At 40.1% G+C, this 27,649-nt stretch overlaps 2 protein-coding genes across 3 annotated transcripts in view; one reads left to right on the top strand and one right to left on the bottom strand.

The window, feature by feature from the left end:
* Window positions 1-3,385, top strand: part of LOC148346491 (uncharacterized) — a 63,344-nt gene extending 59,959 nt beyond the window's left edge. The window contains exon 5 of the mRNA XM_088324803.1: window positions 2,838-3,385. The gene's annotated coding sequence lies outside the window, so the exon portion shown is untranslated. The remainder of the gene's footprint in view (window positions 1-2,837) is intronic.
* knl1 (kinetochore scaffold 1) lies at window positions 529-26,542 on the bottom strand. 2 transcript variants are annotated; one of them, XM_088324797.1, is made up of 32 exons: window positions 26,399-26,542; window positions 26,056-26,089; window positions 25,563-25,602; window positions 25,396-25,452; window positions 25,238-25,320; window positions 25,125-25,171; window positions 22,143-22,161; window positions 22,012-22,052; window positions 21,877-21,929; window positions 18,426-19,095; window positions 17,877-17,892; window positions 17,694-17,737; window positions 17,577-17,620; window positions 16,715-17,132; window positions 16,588-16,625; window positions 12,578-16,180; window positions 12,374-12,488; window positions 12,238-12,287; window positions 12,072-12,170; window positions 11,881-11,996; window positions 11,696-11,786; window positions 10,327-10,443; window positions 10,171-10,255; window positions 9,964-10,020; window positions 9,825-9,864; window positions 9,636-9,740; window positions 9,442-9,533; window positions 3,167-3,232; window positions 2,968-3,074; window positions 2,758-2,879; window positions 893-1,018; window positions 529-793 (listed from the first exon to the last, which is right to left on the bottom strand). In XM_088324797.1, exons 2-32 carry the CDS (start codon window positions 26,082-26,084, stop codon window positions 697-699), a joined length of 6,687 nt encoding a protein of 2,228 aa, XP_088180923.1. In that variant the 5' UTR covers window positions 26,085-26,089; window positions 26,399-26,542; the 3' UTR covers window positions 529-696. The 2 variants fall into 2 exon arrangements, with proteins under 2 accessions (XP_088180923.1, XP_088180924.1); XM_088324798.1 differs by having other exon boundaries at window positions 17,877-17,889.
* Between the last annotated feature and the right edge of the window lie 1,107 nt (window positions 26,543-27,649).

The following is a 27,649-nucleotide window of genomic DNA, read 5'->3' as shown; positions in this document are numbered from 1 at the left end:
AAATGCGGTCGGATCTATTCATCCTCTAGCGGCGCGACACCAAATGAGAGCTGGTGATCAAAAGAAACAGAAGACGACATGGGAAGACCCTGAAGTTCTTACCTTTTAGTTCCACGTGCATTGATGTTCACACGTGTGACCACCGGGTCTTAAATCGTGAAGAATTCTGACCCAAGGGAAAGAGACCACTCTCCTATCCTTTAAGAAGTAGAGGCAGCAATGAACTCACTGAAGAACGGCAAGTCCTCAGGAATCGACGACATCCCGTCGTGACCGGTACGAAATAGCAAACTACAGACTTCGACGTCAAATTGGAGAAAAAAAAAAAAAAAAAAAGAAAAAAAGTCTGTCAAACGGGACCGAGGCCATCTGGAAGGACCACGCCCGAGTTACAGAACCGCGGGTTTTATCAGCCAGACACGTTATGCCAACTGAATAACTGAAAACACAGGCTGAGAACTTTCCGGTCGAAGAACAGGCAAGGTGTCACCACCCTCCTGGTCTGCATTGATTTCAAGAAGCCACATATACCAGTATACTCAACTACAATTTTTATAGGAATGTGGACATTTCATGCAAAAAAAGTCTTTTGTGACGCCTCAAACGGGACTCGAACACCAATCGCCCACCTCAACGTTTTCACTGTGCAAACGAAATCAAAAACGGTGTGCCATCTACTGATGAACTTTGCAAATGCTAACAAAGCAGATCGCAATTGATCTTTTTGACAATTCTTGTCAGATGTTTCTTGGCTGGAGTGAAGCTCTCCAAAATCTGCTCAATCTGCTCAGCCCTGCAGACACAGAACAAAGGGAAATCAAAAAGGGGACAGAGTCGTACTTCGGAATGTGTATATCCAATTTTCCAAACTAGATTATAAGGCGCACACGACCTTGTGTCTCCTATGATGTTTTGAAAACGGTGCACTTTGAGAACGTAGAGATGGTTCATCAGGCTGACATCCAAGTCTACCTCGAACTTCAAACGTCTCCTCAAACTGCTGAAAACGATGTTGATCCTAGATCAAGAGAATTCATTGTTTAATGTGAAGGTTGTAACAATCCATCCATCCATTATCTGCACCGCTTATCCTCAGTAGGGCCGCGGGGGTGCCGGAGCCCATCCCAGCTATCTTCGGGCAGGGGTCACAGGGACAGACAAATCGCTAGCTCATTCACACCTAGGGACAATTAAGACCGGCCAATTAACCTGACACGCAAACTGGAGGAAGCCCGGGAAGAACATGCAAACTCTGCACAGGATTCAATCCCACGACCTCAGAACTGTGCCACGGATGCGCAACACATTTCTTAAATATATCACACGTTGCCGTTCAGTTTTCTGGCAGTTTATGAAATATCAGCAATGAAAAATTAGGTTCTGTTTGCTGATATCACCGGTCATGGTAATTTGCTTCTTCTAGCTCAGCAGGGGCGGATTTGTGGCCCTCGAGGTGTCATTATACGAATAATTTTTTTCGGATAATTTGTTGATTGGATGATAAAGGTGGGTTTTTTTTCTTGCTATTGTGCTCCTGCGTTCCCTGAAAGGGTGTGTGTTGGGTAGTTGAATGATGCAATCTCAATCGCCTGATCTTCAATCTGCAGTGAACTTTTACCCATGGGTGTGACCAGCCTGTTTTGGGGAGTACCCAAGCACCCCCAAAAAAGATTACATTTTAACAATTAATTTCCTCAATAAAGACAGGATAGCCTTAAATATGAAATAAAAAATAAAATAAAGAATAAAACCAAAATACTCCACAGCCTTAAAATGGTTTGGTCTGTTTGATTCCCAGCACAGCTCGGGTCCGGGTGAAACTAGGCCAAATCAAGTTTTCCACAAGAAAAGCTACGATTGAAAACAGTCCATCCATCCGTTATCTTCACCGCATATCCTCAGTAGGGTCGCGGGGGTGCTGGAGCCCATCCCAGCCATCCTCGGGCAGTGGGCAGGGGACACCCTCAACTGGTTGCCAGTCGCAGACCACACACTCACTCGCTCATTCACACCTAGTGACAATTCGGTTAGGCCAATCGACCTGCCATGCATGTTTTTGGAATGTGGGTGCAAACCGGAGTGCCTGGAGGAAACCCACACAAGCACGGGACGAACATGCAAACGCCACACAGGGGGTTCGATCTCATGACCTCAGAACTAAAAACAGTCCATTGTTCCCAATTATATTTTCAATTTACTTCACAAAATTAGATGTAAAGAAAAATACATTACGAATTCATGTGAAAGAGTAGAAGTCAAGTCAAGTCATTTTTATTTGTACAGCCCTTAATCACAAAGAGTCTCAAAGGGCTTCACAGGTTATTACACAGACTATTATTACACCAGTCACTGATCTGGAACCAACATGAGGGCAAGAAAAAACTCAAAAACCAGAAATGAATCTGTAATTCGCATGTGCTTTACTTACATTAAAAGGGACAATGTGTATTATTTGAATCCATTTGTTTTTTTTGTCCATAAAGCCCATGAACTGAAATGTATTCATTTGAATTTTTCATATAACAACTGTTGATGTCACTATGTGATTACATGGTGAATTGTTGGAAGCAGGTTTAAATCATTTTGCTAGAAAATCACAATGACCTGGCACCGGTGAGCTGTTTTCAGAACAGGCCTGCGGACACCTCAAGCGTCCTTAGGGGCCACCACGTCGGTGCTACACAATCAAGCGACATCTAGTGGTCAAAGTATACACGCTGTCCCTTTAAAGTGTACGAAGCAAGGACGCTCACTTACCTAGTGTCCTGGCAGCTAATGTCCAGGACATTGAGCCGTGAAGTCCCCCACATTTTGAGCATTTGTAACTCCTCCCCCAGGAGGCGACAAACACTCACCACCAGAGACACATCGTGAAGCAGCTGCACACAACGGAAAGGAGAAACGACTACAATCGGAACGGCATCGGGATCCACTTCGATCGCGACAACCGCGTCTAGTAACCCTGACCTTCGGAACGTGACCGCAAGTTGGGTACTTCTTCTCCAGTTCTTCTGCGTGGATGTACTGAGAGAGAAGTTTGTGAACCAAGCACGCGTGGAACTGCGACTTCTCTTCTGGGAACGAAAAGTCAAAAGAGAAAAATGTCACCCAACAGTGTACGAGTTAGAAAGCCGGATGAAGCCGACCGACTTGTCTTTTCCCTTACCGTCGAATACACGTTTGAAACTGATGCTTGAAATTTTGGACTCTGGTTTCTGATCCGCAGAATTTCCTACAAAACCAAGACAAACATTTAAAGGTGACTGCATGTAGTCCACATTTCAAAACCTTACTGGTTGGTGGCCATCATTGTTCCTATCGGTAGGAAAAGAAGAGATGTTTTACAATATGAAATTTATTGAGGAGATCAAAAATCCGTAATAATGCGATTATATTGTGACCACTAAGAGAGGCTAGTAGCCCTTTATACATTTTCAGATGTTTACAAATAAACCTATCCATCAATCTATCTACCCCGGTCATATGTTTCGGGAGGGGTGACCGACAGCAAGACAAACACATACAAAAACAAAGAAAATTAAAAAAAAAGTGGAAAAGTAGCAATGGCCAACCCAAAATGCCCAAACACCAAACAAGATAAGCACCTCGGCACCCAAGTTGGTCATGATTTTGTCCTTCCGGATGAAACGGGACACAAGAAATTGGCCATGTCACTCGGGTCAGGGCGACACAACAAACTGTTCAACAGCAGGGCCCGACAGCTTTCACTGGTTTACCCCAGCCGTATCATGCAGGTGCCCTGCCCATCCATTAGAACACGTCTAAACATCCCACTATCCTTTCACAACACCTCTCCACTCATTCCTTTCACCAACAAGAGTTCTAGTTTCCACTACATTTAGACCCCTTTCTTCCAGTGTACTCATAGCACCATCCATCCTCGTCGGTGTTATGTCGTGAGGGGGACTCACGCGTGACTAAGTGGAGAGAGCGTGGGTACTGGGGACCCTCTTCTCTCCATCTCCACTCCCTAGGAGACAGCAAGGCAAAGAAAGCTGGCGGGAGACCGATAGGTCTCGCAAACCCTAGTTATAGAGTCACTAAATGTGAGAGGATGTGGAAGTAGAGCGACTGAGTGGAAGAAAAATGAGATCGGAAGGATGATGACTAAATGGAAGGTTGATGCGTTAGCCTTGAGTGAAACAAAGATGAAAGAAAAGGGTAAACTAGAGCTTGGAGGTATGTATGGTAGAAAGTCTGGAGTTACGGGTGGACATGCTAGAGAAGGAGTGGCTTTGCTACAAATAAATGAAAAATATTTAACAAATTATTTGAGGCGAGGGGCAGCACGGCGGATGAGTGGTTAGCGCATCCATGGGATCAAATCCAGCTACCAGCCTTCCTGTGCCGAGTTTGCATGTTCTCCCCGTGCTTGCGTGGGTTTCCTCTGGGCACTCTGGTTTCTTCCCACATTCTAAAAACTTGCATGTCAGGTTAATTGGCCAAACCAAATTGGCCCTGGGTGTGAATGAGCGAGTGAGTTGTCTGTCTCTGTGTGCCCTGTGACTGGCTGGCGACCAGTTCAGGGTGTCCCCTGCCCACTGCCCATAGATAGCTAGGATGGGTTCCAGCACCCCCGCCAAGGATAAGCGGTGCAGGTAATGGATAATGGATTTGAGGCGAAATTCACAAAATGAGATGGACCCTCTTCACTCGCCCTAATTGATGGATGGAAAATCCACTTCAATTGGTGCTCAGTATGTGGCCTATTTACCATGTTTTAAGGACTATATGACATTTTTATTTTCACACAGAAAACTCAGGTTTATAGACCATGACACAAGAATACACTATGTTTGGACGATTCTTCACCGAAGACTATGGCAAAGTTAAACAATGTTTTAGTTCAGAGCAGGGGTGCTCGGACACAAAACACCAAAATGATCCACTAAACACAAAAAAGATTATTTTAGTACACCAAACCGCTTCAAGGGGAGTCTAGATTTATAAAAAACACCTCACAAATGAGTGTAATTCAATACCAAATGCTCGCTTTAACGAGTCAAATACATTACAATGGCGCCACCTAGTGACCACTGCTGATTATGGCAAAAACTTACCCAAATATGACTATCATCTCGAAGTATGCGAATTATCTGTAAACTCCAATCAGGTATGTTGAAAAAAGGTTTGCAATAGTTCAGTTCACCTGTAATCAATCCAGAAGGTAGTGGATTCTAGTTCTATTTTTAACTACTTTACAGAAAATAAACACATTTGTCACAATTTTCAAATAGTCCTGTATTGTGTACATTATATTCCATTTAAACTCTTAATCATTAAATACTAATTGCATACTGGAAGTAATTTGAATATTAGATTACTAGCCTCCAAAAGCTTTACTTGTCAATGACCTTATTAATGAACACAATCTTAACCTTATTGGGCTTTGTGAGACCTGGTTAAAACCAAATGAGTTTGTAGTGTTAAATGAGGCTTCTCCCCCTAAATTTGTGAGTTCGCACTTGGCACGACCATGCAAAAAAGGTGGAGGTGTTGCTTTTATATCGGAAGGTAAGTTGAAATTTACTCCTAATACCCCTACTGGTTTTAAAACGTTTGAAGCACTTGTTATGAGGTCCTTAATGTCAACACCAATTTATTTAGTTGTTGTGTATCGCCCACCTGGACCACTCAATTTTTTTGATGAATTTTCGGAACTTTTAACAGACTTAGTAACTTATGCGGACAATGTTGTAATTATTGGTGATTTTAATGTTCACATAAACTCCCCTATCAAATTCACTTGCAATTGCTTTTAAGTCACTGATTGATACATTTGGTTTCAATCAAATAGTTGATGTGCCCACTCATAAAGATGGGAACACTCTAGATCTCGTTCTGACCCGTGGCGTAGTAGCCTCAAATGTTACAGTGTTACCGTATCCTAATGCCATCTCTGATCACTATCTTGTTAAGTGTGAGGTGCTGTATAATGTTTACTGTGATAAGGAAATATTTAGGCTTTAGCCGTCGCATTATCCACCCTACAACAGTATTAGCCCTGAAAAGAACTATAACCTATGGTAACTGCAGCCTTCCCTTCGTACACTGGGTCTGTTGACTCACTTACAAACAACTTTAATACTGCTTTGGTTAATGTTCTTGATTCTGTGGCGCCCCTAAGGCATACATTTCGAACTAAGAAGCATACACCTTGGTTTACTGAAGAAACCAGGTCACTCAAACAAGGTTGCAGAAAACTTGAACGAAAATGGCGCACTACAAAGCTGGAGGTCTTCCGACTGGCCTGGTGTGACAGCTTGCTGAAATATAAAGTAGCTCTTGCCTCAGCTAAAGCATCATTTTTCTCTAAGATTATTGTTAAACATAAGAATAATCCGAAATTTTTGTTTGACACAATGGCAAAACTTACCAGACAACAACTTAACCCAAATAGTTCTACTTATTCCGCTAATGACATTATGGAATTTTTTAATAAAAAGATTCAACTAATCAGGACTGAAATTTTAAAAGAACGCTCTGTAACCTCCTCCTATCTAGAAGATGTGGAGGTGTTAGGTAAGGACCGTGTCAGCGGTTGTTCAGAAACATTCTCCAGTTTCAATGATTTGTCCCTTGATAATCTAGCACAGATGGTCAGCAGGGCCAAACAAACTACATGCCTGCTCGATCCGTTTCCAGCTTCCCTGGTGAAGGATCTGTTTGGGATCTTAGGACCATCAGTTTTAAATATTATTAATGTATCGCTATCCTTGGGTATTGTTCCTGTCGCCTTTAAGTCATGTGAGGTCCCTTCTCAAGGTTTCCCTTTTTCCTTTTGCTGGGGTTTTGAGTTGTTCCTTGCCCGCATGTTGGTTTAAGATCAGGTAATTGTGTCATTGTAATCCTGTGCAGTCCTTTGAGACATTTTTGTGATTAAGGACTACATAAATAAATTTGACTTGACTTGTCGGCAACCTATGACACGCGTGCCAGCAGTGGCACACGCGGGGTTAACTAGTGGCACGCAAGCGCACGGCAAAATAATAATGATTATATTTTAAAAATATGTGAAATTGAGACATTTTATGTTGCGCGCCGTGTTATTTAGAGGCTTTACGTTAGCGCCCCTTTGTGTGTCAGCGTGTGTTTGCGCGGCGCCTCGCAAAGGAGAGCTCTGTGTTTTAACCCAGCCAACGAAACACGCGTGCGCGATAAATGAACGAATCACGACGGCTCCTCTAGTGAAAATATCTTGTTCTTTCCAGCCAGCGTGGACAGACGAATGGGACTTTGTGCAAAAAAAGGACCGTGCTGTTTGAGCCTTATGCCTCAAGAGCGTTGTACCTCGCACGTCAAGTGTTAAGCGTCATTACGAGACTAAACATGAACATGAATTCAAGGATGAGTCCGACAAGGTGCAGACATTAAAACGCGCTGTGTACAGGTACGGCAAAAAAAAAAAAAACCCAGACCCTGAAAACCATTTTCTTTGCTAAAAACATCACCACTGAAACAAGCTATCACATTGCTCACTGCATAGCAGAGCGCAGAAAACCATTTTCTGATGGCAAATATTTTAAAGACGCGTGTGTGTGCCTTGTGCTTTGCTGCTGTTATTTCAAGTTTTGATATTTTCAGCAACAAGATATCATTGATGAATGGTACAGTAGCTGTCCATAGCACTTGTTTTTTAATTTTAGTTCATCGTTAATGAAGAATAGTTGATTCTGGTTAACACTTGTGGCAAAAAGTCATGGATGGCTACAGGCCTTTCCACTTGTTATTCACATTAATGTTTTAGTTGATTGATGAACAATAGTGGAAGATAATTTGGTCAGTTATACCAGTGTTTTTTAACCAGTGTGCCGGGGCACACTAGTGTGCCGTGAGACCTTGTCTAGTGTGCCGCTGGAATATGCCCAATTTTATCTTTCCAAAAAATCAGGACATTATGCAGTATTTTTGCAATCTTCAGACGAGAAATTGTAATAATCATCCAGTAGGTGGCAGTAGATTTTTATGTACCGTATTTTCCGCACTGTAAGGCGCACCTATAAGCCTTTATTTTTTTCAAAAGCTGACCATGCGCCTTATAATACAGTGCGCCTTATTTATGGAACAAAATTAATTCGCAAAGTCTTGCAACTAACTTGCCGCCGCCGACTAGATTTTCCCCCGAACGCCAAGTAGTCCGCGGTGTATGCTGGGATTTATTTACCGGCGTTTCATTGGCTAACCAATGTGTCAATCATCATTTGAATGGATCACTATTGGCTAAAGTTATTCGGAGGTCAAGGGGAGGATCCTTTGTATCATTTACAGGCTGGCCTTGGCTTGAACGGCAAAACAAAGCCTGCAATTGGCCAAAAAAGACGTGTCAATCATCAGTTGACTCGATCACTATTGGCTAAAGTTATTCGGAGGTCAAGGGGCGGATCCTTTTTATCATTTACAGGCTGGCATTGGCTTGAACGGCAAAACAAAGCCTGCAATTGGCCGAAAAAGATGAATGCGTATAGCACGTGGCTGACGGCATGCAGAAAGCATTTTTTTCTATTCTGTATTTGTAAATATTTTATTCTCCTGGATTTACTACCCTCACGGATATAAGAGGACATTGGCTGCACATTATTATGAACACAACGACTTCGGTGAGCTACTCCGGGTTTTATATTGTCCCTGTATCTTGTTTCAGACTGAACTCGATGTTTCTGTGATAAGCGGTGCAGATAATGGATGGAATGGAATGACTATTTTAAAATAAAACTCAAGTGTTTATTGTCATATGCACAGTAAAGTTGCGAGCGAAAAATAAAATGGAAACTAAGGAATGTTTGGCATTTCTTGAATCCCAAGACTTTAACCTTCCGAATGATGGAACGATGCATTTGAGTGACATCGTACGGACACCGCATCTTATGTATGTCAAAAATAGGACCAAAAACTATTTTTTCGGGGTGCGCCCTATAACCCGGTGCGCCTTATATTGCGGAAAATACGGTACTAATCATCTGCTCTTGAGGTAGCTCAGTACATTTAATAACTTAATTTGTTTAACCAAGCGGTTTAAGATTGCAATGTAAAAAATAAAAACATAAAGCATATCATTCTTTGTTATTTTAAGTATTATTTTCTTATTTTTATATACTAATTATCTGTTTATGAGGTAGTAAAGTGAAATAATTGACATAACTTAATTTTCAAACATTTTCGACAAACGGTGTGCCTCAGAATTGTTTATAAATAATAGTGTACCTTGGTTCGAAAAGGGTTGAAAAACACTGAGTTATACGATTAAAATGTATATCCATGTTGTATGCTGGTGTAAAATGACAGCTCTGTTGGATATAAAAATAAATGTTGTGAGAGTCATTAATCTTGTGTGGCACAGTGATTTACAAGGAAATTTGAAAGTGGCACCCCACGCCGAAAAGGTTGCTGACCCCTGCTCTAGTGAATACAGATGAGACATACCCGAGTGCACCACTTGTAATTTCAATGTGCCGAACAGGAAAATGTACTCGGAGCAGCTTTCAGTCTTTTCCCCCAACTTCCATTCCGTGAGCCTGACAAAAGACATTTGCCAAAAGAGAAATTCCAGAGTGAAAATAATGAAAAAGTGCAGCATCATGTCCACTAAGAATTGAATCACGATGAAAGGAACTAACGTATCATGCGTGGCAATGAAGCTCTGGAGGTTCTTTGTCTCGGCTTTCAGATGGTTCAGTTTTTTCGAGGCCTGTGTTTTCTGCGCTTGCATTTCATATATTTGTCTGTGGTAAGGGAAGAAAGAAAGTTCAATCTAATGTACACAAACAATAAATTCCAACATTGACAGACGCTATTGCATGTTTTACCGGTCTTTTTCGATAACAGCCTCTTCAATTTTCCTGATTTCTGTTAAGAGAAAAAAATAATAATCACCTTTTGTTGATTTTACTATTGTATTCAAATAAATGCAGTCGACGGAAGTCAAAACGGCATCAGTGTGGTTACCTTTCTGGAGTGACTGCAGACTCTGCTCGCTTCCTTTCTGTTCCACGGCTGCAAGTTCTGTGTCGAGGGAAAACACATGGAAGGGTTAACAGTACAGAATCGAAACATATTCTAAAGGACCATCGATTCACACTAAAACATGGATCAAATTACATACCCCGATAAAATAAAAATATGGAATTTTGTTAGGTCCACAGAAGGCATTACCTGCTTCCAAATCAGAAATACAATCATCTAGCATTTGGATCATCTTATTCGATTCGCTGTCACTTTTGAACTTTTGTTGCTCATCCTGAAAAGAATAAAGTGTCGATGTGAAACAACCTCCGAGCAGCCTCCCTTCTTCAAGTTCATCTTACTTACCGCCAGAGTCTGTACAAGATCAGAGTACAAGACTTCCTTTGTTTCGTGCGCGTGGATCTTGCTCATTTTTCTGAAGAAGTTGTGCCGTTCCTTTAGTTTCACGCCAAAGGCTTTGATCTGTTGATTCCAAGTCATCTAGTTAGTCTAAATTTACATGCCTAGCGAAAGCATTAGATCCCCAAGAACCTTTTGTCGTATTGCCACATTTCAGGCTTTGAACTCAAAGCTAAAGCCCGGAAACAAATTCTAAGAATCGAAAACATGTGAGACACAATCGTGAACTGGAACCTAATATTTTCAACATTTTATATTGAGTACATCATAGGCGAGGCCGCGAGAGGCAGCCTTTCCAGCAGCTCCGTGTTATTTCGCAATTTTGTGATTTATTGTTTTACGTGTCTGCTTCTATCTTTGGGGTTTTTCGTCCCGTTTGACAACTACACTTTGGATTACTTTCTATCCTATGGTTATGGGTTTTAACTCACAAAAATGCGTTTATACGAGTAATCAACATGCCCTGAAGCATTCTCGTGCCAGCGTGATGAGAGGCCTGCAGAGCCGGAGCTAAGGTAAAGGCTAAGCGGCTAGCGGCAAAGTGGCAATATAAGCCTTGGGTACCATCCGTAATCATGGGAAATGAACTCCCTACAAAATGAGAGAGACGGACTGGCTGTGCTGGTAAAAACACCAAAGCGTACAGGGAGTGCAGTTTGCTGTGTTTTAAGAAAACGTGGCTTACGTCTAGCATCCCGGACGCTAACGTGGAGCTACCCGGCCTTAGCGCTCTTAGGACAGACAGACACACAAACGCCCGCGGAAAGCTGAGAGGAGGTGGACTCGCTAGCTACGTGAACACGAGGTGGTGTAACCCCGGGCACAAAGATTTGCATCTGCTGCAGGGACGTCGAACTTTTGGCCTAGCGTGTAACGTCATCCACTCCGCTGTTGCTAAACTACAACACAGCACCCCGAGGCTATCCTGTTAATAATCAACACAAGGATACTGCTGGAAGTGTGAATTTCCCTACGGGGATGAATAAAGTATCTACCTATCTTTTGTTACAACGAAAACCTTTTTTGCAAGGCGCCGTGATTCATCAACAGGTCAACATGTTTGAATTCCCACTAAAATACACGCAATTCATGATTCTCAACTCGTGTGGTAACATTTTTGGTTTTCCACAAGAAAGGTTTGAGTTTTATTATTGTTTTTATTACATGATTACCAATATGTAAACATTTAAGGAATCCGTCAATTATATTGTTGACTAATCTTGACATATAAATGAGCATAAGAATGGTTAGCCATTATTTTAACTGTCGATTCGTAGAAGGGTGTGATTGTTTCAAAGGAAACCGTATACTGCACCTCTTTTTCTGAATATTGTTTCACATCTGCCCATAAATGTTCATTGACAACGATGAGAGGTTTGTTCAAGTCCAGCATTCTGAAATTCAACCTGAAAATACAAGAATGCAGCTCATCGCTTATACGTTCAAAACACAACTATTGTACCGAGTTGGTAGCATTGTAAATAAAGGAAAGGCTCTTACCCTTCTACTTTTCCGGAGAGAGCCTTGAAATCAGCATCATAGACCATTTGTTTGGGATGATTTATATGTCTGTGTTTCAACACATCTGTTGTCGAGAAACCAGTGCCCATTTGAAGCTGTACACAGTAAAAACAAATTATATACATTATTGCCCATCAGTTTTGATGTCATCTTTGCAAGTATAGACCTACCCTGCCGGGAATGACACTTTGCCGAGGTTTATGGATCACAAAGTCTATGTTGAAGAGTTTAAAGAACTCCAACACTGTTATACTGCCATCCTTTAATTTCTGTGAACAAAGGGGAAAGGTAATCTCTTGGATTTGTTGGAAAACTCATGAAATCCTCAAATCAAACCTGCAAATCGCAATCTTCAAGATGGGACTCCATCATGCTATGTTTCAAAGCTGAAAGCAGATGGCCAAACACGAATATGAATTCACAAACACTAAGACAATAAAAATGATGGAACTTCTTCATTGGGATAACTCACTAGAGTTTCCCGTAGCTTCCGATCGGCTGCTGAAGGAATCCATAGTCTGGTTTGCCATGCTTGGAACAGTGGTGATGTTCACGGGATCTGATTCCAGATGCAAAGATGGCATTTCCTAGTTCAAAGAAGATTCATGGTGAAGTTTCATAATTTGATAAATTAGCAGTTATGTGCCAGGTTTTGGATTGATATAAAACGATTTACCACTGCAACAGCTTCAGCCTTCATCTTCTTTATGTCCCCCATATTGCTGTCATCAGATGGCAAGCATCTCTTAATTCCTTGGCCACAGTCGGGGTTGTTATCTAGAAAGACTTCATCTAATAAGTTCTCGTCGATGTTCACTTCTTGAAAAGAAAACTCCTTTTGTGGGGAACTTGTGTTGTCCAGTGATTCTGATAAATCCTCGCAGCTGCCAAGCTCTTCGTCATTAATGTCGCTCACGTTAACATCGTTCCATTTGCTCAGGTTATCGGCGATCCCGTCGGCTACTGTTTTGTCACCGGAGTCAGGCTTTAATTCTTCCACTCTGCTTCTTCGAGGGAGTCTTGGCTTAAAACATCCGGTCGATAGTCTTGACATCAGCTTTATCGTCTTGCATTTTAAAGGTGTTCCTTTAGTCACGCTCTTTTGCGGGCCGTTTTGCACATCCTTGTCTTTGGTGTCATCAAAGCCCGTTTCTACATCTGACACCGCTACAGGTAGCAAATCTTTGCCGTTGTCGTTTGTGTTTTTGTCAGTGTCGGAGTTCAAACAAGGCAAAGGAGCGGTGCACGTGTCCCCGGCAATAATCTCAGGTGTGGCGTTCAACATGCGACTCAGGCGCCGCACTTTTAACTGCAGTTCAGCTATACTCATGCGCCTGGACCGCCTTGAATCGCTTCCATGGTCACTGGTATGAGGTGAACTTAAATTTTTAGAAAAAGGGCTGGTCTTACATCCTAATTCAGCTTCTTCTGAATGGACAGCATCTGTGCTTTCACATTGCATTTGTTGTAAAACCATGTCAGTGCTCTGTTGAAGATCAGTGTCCAGGGGTAATGCTGACGATTCAGACTGATGGGGAATATTTGAGCACCTTTCGCCAACATTTATGCGAGCTTGATTTTCTCTGAGGTCGGCACTTACCTCAGCCTCAACTCCATGTAAAGAGCAATCCATGTTTTGTTGCTTACTTAAAAACTCTTTGTTAGCAAATGGCAAATTTGTATCTACATGCAGCGTTTTACCTGGTATCGGGTGGTTTGTGGCATCACTCTCTACCATGTGTGGTTCAACTGGTGGGTTTTCCTCAATAACAATACAGGGGGTTGTATGGATGCCTGCATTATAAAAGATTTTTTGTTCTGGATTTAAAGATGGTTGTGATAAATGTGTTTTTTGGGTCACACCAAATGTGTCAGCTTTTTTTTCAGTTGGAGGGATCACATTGGAGAGTAAACCACCAGCAATGCTTACTGTATGACTTTGCACCACATTATCATCAGGTGTAATCTCGATATCCTCTCCTCCATGAGCCCAATCTTTATCTTTTTGTAGGGTATGTTGGGTTTCAGTCATTTCCATATCCATGTCTTTTGCTGCGAATGTCTTTCTAAAGTTAACATTCTTCTGTTCACCTTGTTCCAAAATCTTAGAAGTAGAGTTGTTTTCTCCTCCAGCAGATAGAAACTCAAGATGCTGATGTTTTTCTGGTTGATAAGGAGCATCGCTGTTTTCAATTAGAATCTGTGCCACATACATCGCTGAGTCATCTGCTGACAATATCATGATTTTCCTCCCAGTATATTCACTGTGGGATATGTCAAGATCCATATGTGAAACAATGTTTGACATATCCATCTCTACCTTGTTTGCTGAACAGCTGACAGTTGTTTCTCCTCGATCAGGTAAAGAACAAACATCTTTGTAAGCTCCTGGGTGAATAGCAGAATCGATTTTTGTTGTGAAGCTGTTGGTTTTACCCATCACTGCATATTCATTTGCTGAAAACATGATCGTTTCTTCTCCTACATTAGGCAAAGAATGGTCATTTTTGTGCGCTCTTGGGTCAAGGTCAGTATCAATTACTGTGGTAAGACTTTGTGTCATATCTATTGTTGCGTCGTTTGATGAAAACCCAATTGTTTTTACTCCATCAACAGGCAAAGATTGGGCATTTTTGATAGCTCTTGGATCTAGAGCACAATCAATTTTTGTCAGGATGCTTTGGGTCATATCCATCGATGCATTTCTATTTGATGAAACCCCAATTGTTTTCCTTCCGCCAACAGGCAAACATTGGACATCTCTGTGTGCTTCTGGTATTAGGGCTCCATCGATTATCGTGGTGAGGCAGTGAGTCATATCCATCGGTGCGTCATTTGGTGGAAACCAGATTGCTTTTTCTCCTTCAGTGGGTAAAGAGTGGGAATTCTTGTGTTCTCTTGGTTCAAACTGAGGATGACTTACTCTGGTACGATCTTGTGTCACATCCATCACCGCGTCATTTGATGAAAACCCAATTGTTTTCTTTCCGCCAACAGGCAAAGATTGGACATCTTTGGATGCTTCTGATATGGAGGCTCCATCGATTATCGTGGTGAGGCACTGCGTCATATCCATCGGTGCGTCATTTGGTGGAAACCGGATTGCTTTTTCTCCTTCAGTGGGTAGAGAGTGGGCAGATTTATGTTCTCTTGTTTCGCTTAGTTCTAACTGAGGATGACCGACTCTGGTGTGATCTTGTGTCAAATCCATCACTGCGTTGTTTGATGAAACCCCAATTGTTTTCTTTCCGCCAACAGGCAAAGATTGGACATCTTTGGGTGCTTCTGGTATTAGGGCTCCATCAATTATCGTGGTGAGGCAGTATGTCATATCCATCGGTGGGTCATTTGGTGGAAACCAGATTGCTTTTTCTCCTTCAGTGGGTAAAGAGTGGGAATTCTTGTGTTCTCTTGGTTCAAACTGAGGATGACTTACTCTGGTACGATCTTGTGTCACATCCATCACCGCGTCATTTGATGAAAACCCAATTGTTTTCTTTCCGCCAACAGGCAAAGATTGGACATCTTTGGATGCTTCTGATATGGAGGCTCCATCGATTATCGTGGTGAGGCACTGCGTCATATCCATCGGTGCGTCGTTTGGTGGAAACCGAATTGCTTTTTCTCCTTCAGTGGGTAGAGAGTGGGCAGATTTATGTTCTCTTGTTTCACTTAGTCCAAACTGAGGATGACCGACTCTGGTGTGATCTTGTGTCACATCCATCACTGCGTCGTTTGATGAAACCCCAAATGTTTTCTTTCCGCCAACAGGCAAAGATTGGACATCTTTGGGTGCTTCTGGTATTAGGGCTCCATCAATTATCGTGGTGAGGCAGTGTGTCATATCCATCGGTGCGTCATTTGGTGAAAAACGGATGATTTTTTCTCCTTCAGTGGGTAAAGAGTGGGCATTTTTATGTTCTCCTTGTTCAGACTGAGTATGACTGACTCCGGAGTGATTTTGTGTCAAATCCATTGCTGCGTTGTTTGCTGTAAACTTGATTGTATTCTTTTGGCCAGCGGTTATTCGTATAGAGGGGACATGTCTATGTACTTCTGGTTCAATAGAGGCATCAATGTTAACAGTCAGACTTTGCGTCATATCCATTTGGCCGTCATTTGCTGTGAACCTCACAGTTCTCTCATCAGTGAATGGCATTGTGTACATAATTCTGTTTGATTCCTTCGTTAAAGTACATGATGTGTTTAAAGAGCGACTTTGACTTGCATCAGAGTTGGAATTATCAGATGTAGATGTCAATACTTGCTCTCTACAGTCCTGATAAAGACAAAATATAAAAGTTAAATCATGCAGTACTAATGTTCATTTTACTCATGCACTCCAAATTCAGTTTAGGTAGGAACTCTATTGGAGACTACTTTTACAGATAGGTCTATTCTTAAGTTTTTTTAAGGCAAGGCCTATATTTTTATCACAACTCACAAAACACCGGTAAAGTGTTAATGTAATAATGCAATAAATGTGGATAAGAACATAAGCAGACCGGTGCAGCATTTAAGAAAAATAGGAAGTCCGATTTATTCATCCAATTTGACCCATTTTATATTTTGTGCACAAAAGGCACGTTATACACTCCATTTTGTCTCAGGTGTTCATCAACACCAATTCGTTACCATGTTTTTATCGCTTATTGTTACACCAATAAAAAAAAAAGAATAACTTACCTGGTGTTTTAATAACAGGCTCAGTGGTCTTTCCTGCCCTAAATCCAGGGATGAAAATAATCACTTTAGTTTTCATGTGGGTGTCAGTTGAAAATGTCATTGAAAATTATTTTGAATACAATTGTACCTGTATTATCAGATGATCTCTGTTCACCAGCAAACAGCTGATGAGATTTGGTTGGTCCACCGAGGATTAATTGGGTTGGTAGGAGACTGAGAGGATCAGTTGTCTTTGTAATTCCCAGGTTAGTTTTAGCATTTCCTGGATGATCTGGATTAATGCCTTGTGGTTTAAATATATTTGTAAGGAATTTTTCAAAATTAGAGTCCAAAATTGTTTCAGATGAAACATGTTGGCGATTACAGTCATTTTTCATAAATGGAGCTAAAGGGCTTGGTTTAAGATCACCTAACGAAGTCCCCAAATTTTGAGCTGGGGCAATTGGCAGATCCCTTGACAGATTAACAGTATAACTCCGTGTTGGGTCCATACAGTCTTCATCTTCAGTGATCGTTTTCTCAGAAGAATTTGTTTTCAAATGTTCCTAAACAAACAGACATATATACATCTTACAAACTGTAATTCATATTAAGTGCACTAATAATGATTCAATTGTATGCAAAAAATGTGATATGTGAACCCTCTTCTTTTATACATGTAGTGCTTTCTAAACTTTTTGAGCCAAGGCATCTTCTTCATTCAAAAAAAATCCTGAGGCACCATTCCCTTAGAAAATTTATAAGAAATTCTGAGCTCCCATGTCATCAAATTGTCATGAATGGCAATCGTGATTTGTGGTGCGTATTTATGATTCAGGAGAAAGTATGGGCATAGACATTCAGTAACTTTTTTTTCAACAATCGTTTTAATTCTTTGTATTCTTGTTAACCATACTTTTCCCCCTAGTAAAAAAAAAAAAGATACTTCAAATGAGCCAATTTATTTGCTAGCAGGGGAACACAAATACAGTGCCTAGCGAAAAACTTACTCTGTGTAGAGCATGAAAAGGAGGATTCTTGGAAAAAGTCTCATCTAAAAATCAAAACACCAGTTAACAGAATTAAGCATGAGTGCAGTTAATGTAACTAAATAAACAACAACATACCATTTGTCTGCAATGTTGTGTCTTTGGGCTGTAAATTATCCAACCTTTTAGGAACAAAACATAATATTTCATTTTCTATAATTTTATTTACAACAAAATCTGTGGGAAAACGATTGTCCAAATTTTGGTTGATAATCATAAAATTGTAAAAAGTGAAAAACTGAAGAGAAAAATTAAACATACCTCATTCCAAACACTGCTGTCAAAAAGAGAAAAAAAGCCATTTAAACTATGCAAAAAAGCTACTCATGACTCAAATTAATTAGTATATCTGAAAAGAATGTTTAAAGGGACACTGGGTTATATTTAACCAGATGTTGCTGTATTGTGTTGTACAGCAGAAAACTAGCGCTACAAAGCACAAGGAACAATACCAACTACAGGGATCCAAATTGACCAGACCATTTTTCTCTTTTTTTTTTTTGCCCAGACATTTTGAGGGTTTAGGGTTACCCGTAGCTGCAAGATTTGCGGACAATGTCAGCTTCCTTTCGGTAGAGGCTCATTCAAATACAAATTTCTCAACTTACAAGTATATATTTTTTTTAAAAAGGCATGTTTATGATAGTCCATCTATTTTTGCTTATTATTCAAATCAGTGCTCTAGCTTATTGAGCAGAGGTTTATTTATTTATTAATTCTTCTTATTTTTACTTTTAGTAGGCGGCAAATGATACACAATGTCCCTTTAACAGAAAATCAACATGTTTATAAAAAGTGTAAATAAAGCACCTTTTGGTTTGGATGATCCCAGTGTTATTCCAGTCTGTTTATGCAGGGACATTTGGTTATCTTTTAGAGCCTGGGAATACATTTCTTGTTCGGGCCGAAGACACTGAAAAATATCCTTTGTATCAGCGGTCAACTCTGCATCGGGACCCATCTGAGCAACTGACACTCCTGGGATTGCCATTTCCATCTTGCCATCGCCAATTAGAGAGAGTCCCTTTTTCCTGACATTAGTTGTTCTTCCCTTTTCAGAATAAACCAAAGTTGGAACATGGTTTTCTCTATCCACAGTGAACGCCTGGGTTTTCATCTTGCACTCATACATTTCAGAAAATTGCATATCCAAACCACATGATTTTGAACGACTATAAAGCAGGTTGTTGCAAGAGGGATCACTTGTCACTGATGGCATAACTCCGAATTCTGTGATTCTGCCGCCAGAAGGCCTTTGGGAATCCGTATTTGTGCGATTGCCGGGCCTTAAATCAGTTGAGACGCAATCTGTTAAGGTGATATCGGTCTTCTTTCCACCAGAGAGCAAATTTGTTGTATTTTTTGGAGTATCAATAAAATAGTCGAAATTATTAGTGATAGTGTGACACTCAGTCATATCCATGAAGCAATCGTCATCGTTAAATAGCATGGTTTTATCTCCCTCAAGTACAACGTTGGCCTGAAAATCAACCAAATAGACACAAAAATATGTTAAACATCTTTAAAGAACGAGACAATCAAAATGTATCAATATACAGTGCATCCGGAAAGTATTAACAGCACTTCACTTTTTCCACATTCCGTTACAGCCTTATTCCAAAACGAATTTAAAAAAAAAACTCAAAAATTATGCATACACATAACTGCTACGTGGAAAGAGATTTAGATTTTTGTAAGCCAACTATAAATCAAAATACTAAAATACCACATTTAAGTATGTATTCACAGCCTTTTCTCGATACTTTTTAAATTCGGCCTCCTTTGGAGAAAATTACAGCCTCAACATTTTTGCAATTTGATGCCAAAAGGTTAGTACACCTATCTTAAGGTAACTTTTGATTTTCATTGCAGTATTGATACAACTTGGGCCAATCTCAGAGCACTACCCTGTAAATATCTTTGAATTTTTGATTTTCATTGATAACGAAGTGAACATTGTTCGCAATTAGAATAGAAGCAGCAATCAAATCTATATAACTTAAATATAAACTACGGTACTTTATAAATTCCAATTTGTGTGTGGGTGTTTGTATATGAATTATAGGCTCCAAAACGACTGAGCCAATAAAATTTAGACAGTTGTAAATAAATACCAACAAAATCCATAACATCTTTTGTATGGTCTGCTTTTGTGAGGTCTGTAAACACCACTGAAACCTCTATCAGGTTTTGGTTGTAAATTTAAGAAGGCTTTTGACCGAGTATGGCAGGCCACTTTATGGGCCACCATGCGGAAGTACAACATGGGCAGGAGACTAGTTCAGACCAACAAACAATTGTATTCCAATGCCCACAGTGTGGTACTTATCAATGGTACCGTTGAAGCGTGGTTTCAAACCAGTCGGTGTGTCACAAGACTACCTTCTCTCTCTCTAACTTGAACCAACATCTTCCGTGACAGAATTATGTCCGAAGCTCTGAAACAACATGAAGGTGCTGTCAGTATTGGGGGCCACAACATCACTAACCTACGTTTTGCTGATGATATTGCCGGATTGGCAGGAGACGAACAGGATCTTAGGGATATGGTCAATCGCCTGGACAAAGCATCAAGCCAGCATGGGATGGAAATCAGCAAAGAAAAAAACTAAAGTAATGACCAACAATGCCCAAGATATCACCAGAAACATCACTTTCAAGCAAGGAGAGCTAGAACCTGTCACCAAATTTAAATATCTTGGAGCTGTCATATCATAAGAGGGGTCAGAACCAGAAATCATGGCTAGGAAAGCTCTAACCACAGCCGCACTTTCCAGACTTAAACTCGTCTGGAGGGACAAGAACACAGCAGTGAAATCAACGATCAGACTCATGCGAGCGCTGGTTCCTTCCATCTTCTTCCAATCTTGCGAGACATGGACTCTCACAGCAAAACTGGGAAAGACAACCCAGGCCATGGAGATGCCATGCTACAGGAGACTTCTAGGCATCAGCTACTTAGCCCATGTGAACGGTGCGCAACGCCATCAGAGGGCACATTGGACCCTATTAAAAATTTGTCAACTGTGCGCGGGTGAAAACTTCAGTGTTATGGTTACGTCACAGAATAATCAAGACTGGCCAAGAAAAATCTCTAGGGTACAGTCCAAGGGGGCAGGAGGAGAGGAAGACTGGAAAAAGACCTGGGGCAACAATATTAAGGAATGGAGTGGTGCCAACTTTGCTACAACCAAAAAACAGGCCAGGAACCGTCGGCAGTGGAGAAAGCTGTCCGGAGTTGCGTCCTCAATGGATCCCAGACAATGCATGCGGTTATGGGATCCTTGAACCGAGATTTATCCTGACATTCTTTTATCTATTTTTCCCTTTTAATTCTTTGTCACGTGTTATCCTGGAGCGCCATATTGAATGTTGTTGCAAACAGTGCTCACGTCGTTGTTATCAATCACAATAGAGACAATTCAATTTTGCCTACTCCTCTTTGAAGCACCCTTCAAGCTTCATCAAGTTGGGCAGGTAGCATCAGAGCACAGCAAACATCAGATCTCTCAAAAAATGCACTACAGTATCAAGTCTGGCTGAATTCATCTTTCCTTCTACCATGCCTATTACTGTAATTTCTAAACTTCAAGCCACAACTTGTCACACAATTTCAACCCTGTGGGTTATGCAAGGATGCAGCTGTTGTATGCCTTTTCTCGAACGGGCGCCTAGGGCGCTAGAGCATAAAAGGTAAAAGAGAGAAAAGTGGAAGACGCAATTCACAACCTCTAGAAAAACACCACTCTTTTTGTATATTAATAAAATTAGCATAAACTGACAATCATCATGAAAAATGCAAAAAGAAAAGCGTATGACGCATCTTTCAAAACAAAAGCAATCGAGTTGGGTGATAAAAAAGGAAAACAAAGATGCTGCAAGTAAACCTCATATTGAATCAATGTTGAGACACCGGAAACGGCAGCAGGAAGAACTGGAGCGATGCAAAAAGTCAAGAAATACTCTCAGGAGTAACAAAAGCAGGTGCCCCAAACTGGAAAATATTCTCGTAATTATTATGTTTCAATGTGGGCATATGCTGCTTATAGTCATGTGTGGGCTATGTATCTACAAAATATTTTTTCATTAAAAACATAATAATTGGGTGCTGCTTATAGTCAGGTGTGGCTTAGTCTTGAAATGACAGTATGTTCCTCAGGGCCTAAAGGAAGTTCAGGTGCCTGTTGACAAACCCAAATAGGACCGGCATGTGCTGTTAATATTTTCCAGATAAGGTGTAATACACTAATAAAGATCTCACATGTCCTTGTAGATCAGGGCCAATAATAGGGGCGTGTAACATTGTTTCCGTTCCTAATTTTTTGAGACACACACAAAGATTTAGAATGTACACAAAAAAAACAGCAGCAGTTTAATGACATTGGAAAAGGCATACCAATTTGTAGAATTTCATCATTGCCAACTGTCGCCTGTAGACTGAAAGTGAGCAAATGGAAATATTACGGACAAATCATTTTGTTAACACGGAAATTAGATCATTTGATAGAAATGAGTTACAGAACTTACCAAGTTTGCGCTGGTGATGCTGTTAAAACAAACAAAGTCCAAGACAACCATTATAATTCTGTAATTGTAACCTGTGCAGTCCTTTGAGACATTTTGTGATCAAGGGCTACACAAATCAACGTGACTTGACTTGACAAAAACTCTTCATATTTCGTATTAAATCAAAAAAAGCACAAACGTTCATTCGGGGTGCATGAAAAATATTAACAGCGCAATTTGAAGTCAGGGATATCAGCTTAATAGAAAAAAACAGTTGCTTGGACCCAAACTGTAATATTCAATCAGCCGACACCACATAAAATATACTGTACTTTTATATCTAGTAATGGCATAACTTGGCTATGTCTCGCCTCTACCTCCTTGAGTATTTGTATACTTGAATTCGAACTAGTAATGTGTACATAATGTCACTTGATATAAATGAATGATATCATTTTCTTATCCAGCATCTGGTTCCTTCAGTATTGGATGAAATGTATATTATTTGGAAAAGACGTGCTTTAACATGATGATATACATTTGCACTTTCGCATTGTACCACTGGATCGCCTGGAAAATATGGATTATGATCTCAGGAACTGTACTCTCATGGTTTAGGTTCTACCTCTTAGACGGCATTATGTTAGTTCCAGCAATGTGACCTCTGAGCCTTTCAGTTTTCCCTGTGGTGTTCCACAGGGCTTTATTTTTTTTCATTTTGAATATGGATTGCCTGCAAGATCAATACTGATAGGCTCAGGCACTTAAAAGCTTCTGCTTCAGCCTACTCCCTTTGGTCTCATTATTATGTATGTATTATATTATTGTATTGTAAATCTGATTGAGTATAATTATTTTGTTATTTACTTGATGTTTTCGTGTTGTTCCCAAATAACAAGCCACAATAAATTCTGATGCAGAGATTATAATTCATGCGTTTGTTAAATTGGGTCTTGAACACTGCGTCATATTGCTCTCTGGTCTCCTGATTTCTCGCATCAAATATTTGCAACTGGTGCAAAAGGCTGCTGCTCAAATGTTGACTAGGACAAGAAAGTTTGCCTGCGCATCCCTGTACAGACGCTCCCTTGCTAACGACCACTCGATTTACGAAAAACGGTAGATACGAAAACGTTTTTTCGGGATGTTGAAAAATACCAAGACATTGCTGTAAGTTCGATTTAGTATCATGTGCACCTTTTTCCCCGAGTTCAGGACATTACTGTGGGGCCTCTTTCTGCGGCTACCGGCGTGTGGCACTGTGAGAGCTCACCCAGCATCCACCACTATGAAGAAATCCGCTTCCCCTTCCTAGATCGTGTGTGTGAATTATTTATACTGTATCTCCAGCACGCTAAGAACGTTGACATTTTTATTTTTTTAATATTTCGTGCATCCATTTAAGATGGTTGGTGTAAAGTGTAAAGAAGAGGAGAGCCGTTTATTTAAAATGAAAGTGGAATAGGGAAGCTTGATGCGGTTGAGAAAATGGTTGGATCGCTTTTTTTCGGCCACTTTCCACCATGGAGGAGGAAGTCGCCTAACTCTTGAAGCACATCTTCATTATACAAGTTAAACTTCACTTTATTTATCTTTATAGAGCATAATATTTTATGAAATGTTTATTTTTTTAGTACAAAACAATACAGGTTACTTATACAAGCCTAAACATACTTCTTTAAACCTTAAGCATACATTCCATACAAAATATAGCACTGAAGCAACTTCCGAACAAATTCACCATACGAACGATTGTCGGGAACCTATCTCGTTCGTAAATAGGGCACAGTCTGTACAAATAAATGTGACTTGACTTCTGCAATATCTATACCATTGTCTTTCAACCAGTGAGCTGGGCAACACTGGTGTGCTGTAAATCAGCAGCAGGAAATTGCCTCATTTTATCTTGGCAAAAGCATGCTATTTTCCAGTAATCAGCAGATAACCTGTAACATTCGTCCATATCAGTTAGTTGCTGCAAATTACATTTTTCTTATTTTAAATATCTGCTTGTGAGGTAGTACAGGAAGACATATCAACTTATTTAGTTTGAATCTGTTTGGGATTGCAATAGAGTAAATAATAAATCATAAAAATCCATCATCTGCACCGCTTATCCTCAGTAGGGTCGCGGGGGTACTGGAGACCATCCCAGCCGTCCTCGGGCAGGGGACAACCTGAACTGGTTGCCAGGAAGTCGCAAGGAAATCCACGCAAGCACGGGGAGAACATGCAAACTCCACACAGCATGTTTGATCTCATGACCTCAGAACTGTGTCGCACATGTGCTAACCGCTGCGCCACCGTGCCGCCCTCATATAAAAATATTGCTCATAATTGTGCTGATTTTAATTATTATTTATTTTTTACAAAAAAATAAAGAAAAAAAATAAGAGCATAGTAAAAAAATGTGTGTGTTGGGTTGGCAGATAATTTTGCTTTCTTTAGGTATTTTTTGTTCTCATAAAAACGATATGAAGATATAAGAAACTCAAAATGCAGGTAAAAATATATTTAAGTCCCAAATTACAGCAAAATGAATGACAAAATAAATAGCCTGTATTACCCCCATCATGTAAGCACAGGTAATAGGAAAAACTCTACAGTGCTGTCAATTTAGACAACATGATCATTTAAGCTTAAAAATAAATAAAGGACGGAAAGAAACTGGTGCCGGGAATTCATTTTTAACCATTTTCGAGAGTGTGGGAGCCTCAATTTTTTATTTGAATGGAAAAAAAGTGTGCCTCTGCACAAAAATGGTTGAGACCCACTGATGTACAGTAAGTCAGTATTCTAGTGCTCATGACAACGTCGCATTATTATAGACTCAAAAAAGTGAGTATTGATTATTTGACAAGAGACACATAAAAAAGATTTCATTTTATGTGTGTTTACCATTTTTCACTGTGTAGTATGAAGTTAAAAAACAAAACAAAGTTCTTTGTTATCGGCAATAAATTTTAAGCAAGCTTTTTTTGGAATAAGTAGAAAAAAACTTACCGGTAGACATCAACTCCTGGAATGGACTTCGGACATGTTTGACATCCCTTCGGAAAAACGAAAGTATTAGGCGCAATGTTTTTCACTTAAAAAAAGGGGTTTTAGAGTTTTACTTTGAAAAAAGCAGGACATCATTGGCTGGCGCAAAACTAACTCTTCTGGAAGTTCTCTTTTCGATTGGTTTGGCAGGTTCAACCTGAATACAAAAACAATACATTAAAAAAAACTCCAGCTTTGAATATTCCAGTATAGACTGTATATTGCACTTAACCTCATTTTCAACTTCTGGATCGGAGAATCTTGTTGATTTCCGAGAGGCTTTTAGAATCTAGGAAATTACAGAATAAATCAATAAGCTGGTATTTTAGATGTATCTACATGGAATGAGTACAATATACAGATGTTGCCCTTCATTATTGGGTATCTGGCATCACTCACAGAAGAAATGCGTCTTTTGGAGGAAGGTCCAGTGTTTTCGCTATAAATGAAAGGAAACATGTTAAATATCGATCCATTTATTATCCATCCATCTGCACCGCATATCCTAAGTAGGGTCGCGGGGGTGCTGGAGCCCATCCCAGCTATCTTCGGGCAGTGGGCAAGGGACACCCTCAACTGGTTGCTAGTCGCAGGGCACACAGGGACGGACAATTCGCTCGCTCATTCACCCCTGGGGACAATTTGAACCAGCCAATTAACCTGACATGCATGTTTTTAGAATGTGGGAGGAAACCGGAGTGCCTGGAGGAAACCCACGCAAGCACGGGGAGAACATGCAAACTCCACACAGGAGGTTTGATCTCATGACCTCACTACTGTGCCGCACACGCACTAACCACTGCGCCGCCGTGCTGCCCAGAAAAACGTCAAATAGCAATACAGAATGTGAACGTTAAAAACAATTTAATTGTGTTGAAAGCGTTTGACTCACTCGCTCTTGCCAAAGTCCAATGGCTCCATTTCATCTAGATATTAAAAAGAAGGTACAGTTTTTAGTAATTGAATGTACAGGCAACCATTCATTAACAGTAACCTAGTAAATTATATGATATGTCTATTGTTTTTCTCGCCAACGAAAGAGAACATTTACATAGCTATTCCACCACAACACATTTTACAAAAAGTATTATTGAAGTCATTGTTACTCCGCAAAATAAAAGCGTTTATCCTATTTAGTGTTATTTTCCAAATACCAAAGTGAGAAAAACGCCATTTGTGAGCACTTTTTATTCGGAGGCGGGCGTTCAAAATACGGAACTAGAGGAGATACTTACCCCGTACTTGGTTTCCTCGTGAAAGTTATACAAATATTGCAGGACGTCGGCAAGTTTTATCCATAAATTCAATATAGAAAGGCAAGAATGCACGAAAAACCACAAATAAGCCGTCCTCGACCTATTGTCAGTTGTAAGCTAACGTTTTCGCTTTTGAATTTCGCCGCCTTCGCGCATGCGCATTTTAAACTTCCTCATTATTCTGTACAAATTGATCAGTTTTGTCAGTAAATTAGATTTTTTAATTGAATATTTAAGCTTGATAAACACTCAAAGTGTCCTGGGGATTTATAATATACTTAAGAATCTCCCCCATATATTGATTTAAACATGTTTTCATGTTTGTTTTTTATCTGTATTTCTACAGCACCGTATGTTCTCTTTAGAATGATTACTCTGTATTTTTTTTTTTAACTTTTTCATGCCAATTCTGTTTGTATTTGCAATGTTTATTAAAAAGCAAAAGCAAAATGATAATAAAACTAATGATTATAATAATAGTAATACTACTACTACTACTACTATTACTAATAATAATAATAATAATAATAACAAATGAATGAAAACTTTATTCCGAACATTAAAATAAAAACAAAATCAATAACTCAACAACAAAATAATGTTACATAATAGGTTTGAAAAGGGATAGTAAGGAGCAGATACTTAATTTGCCTACCCCTTAATATTCCCTATTAAACACAAAAATGATAATAACAACAGTAGCAATAATAACAGTTACTTTATAATAATAGTATCAATAACAACAAGGTTAACTATAGTTGTGAACGCAATATTTCCAATCTCTCGTATCACTCATACCCCATTTTCTTCATCTCTGTATTCCGCCAGTAATGTTTTTTTGTATTTAAATTTGAACAAGTGAATAGTTGGACATTGTTTGTGTCACGAGGCGTGGTGGGGTCGAAGGAGTGATCGGACCAGAACGGAGGCAGGAAGGGAGAACTCAATTGCGTGACGATCCATAAGTTTTATTTAACAAAATAAAAGTCGTCCAAAAGTCAGGGACAAGACAAACAAAAACATTCTTACAATCAGAACAGAACGGTACAGAGTTCCTCCGGCACGAACTCAACAGGACAGGGCTTAACAGACGGAAAATGTTTAAACCTAAAACAGGACAAGGCATAACAGACCTGGGATTGTGTAATGAGCCAGCGCCCGCCAAACCCAAAATCCAGCCTTAAATAGCAGACCAGCAACCAGCTGATCTGCTGCAGCTGAGTTCGGGGG

Source organism: Urocampus carinirostris, chromosome 20 (assembly GCF_059441175.1).
Source record: "Urocampus carinirostris isolate Australia breed hairy pipefish chromosome 20, RoL_Ucar_1.0, whole genome shotgun sequence".
NCBI lineage: Eukaryota > Metazoa > Chordata > Actinopteri > Syngnathiformes > Syngnathidae > Urocampus > Urocampus carinirostris.
The sequence above is the reverse complement of the archived record's forward strand: the minus strand, read 5'-3'. Positions and strand labels throughout refer to the sequence as shown.

Excerpts from the sequence above, each read along its gene's own strand:
- knl1 (XM_088324797.1), bottom strand. The coding sequence starts at position 26,084 with ATGGAGCCATTGGACTTTGGCAAGAGCGA. Across the intron at positions 19,096-21,876 it reads GCCCTGATCTACAAGGACAT|GCCAACGTTGTACTTGAGGG; the intron begins GTGAGATCTTTA and ends GTTGATTTTCAG. Across the intron at positions 10,256-10,326 it reads ATCTTGTACAGACTCTGGCG|GATGAGCAACAAAAGTTCAA; the intron begins GTAAGTAAGATG and ends TATTCTTTTCAG.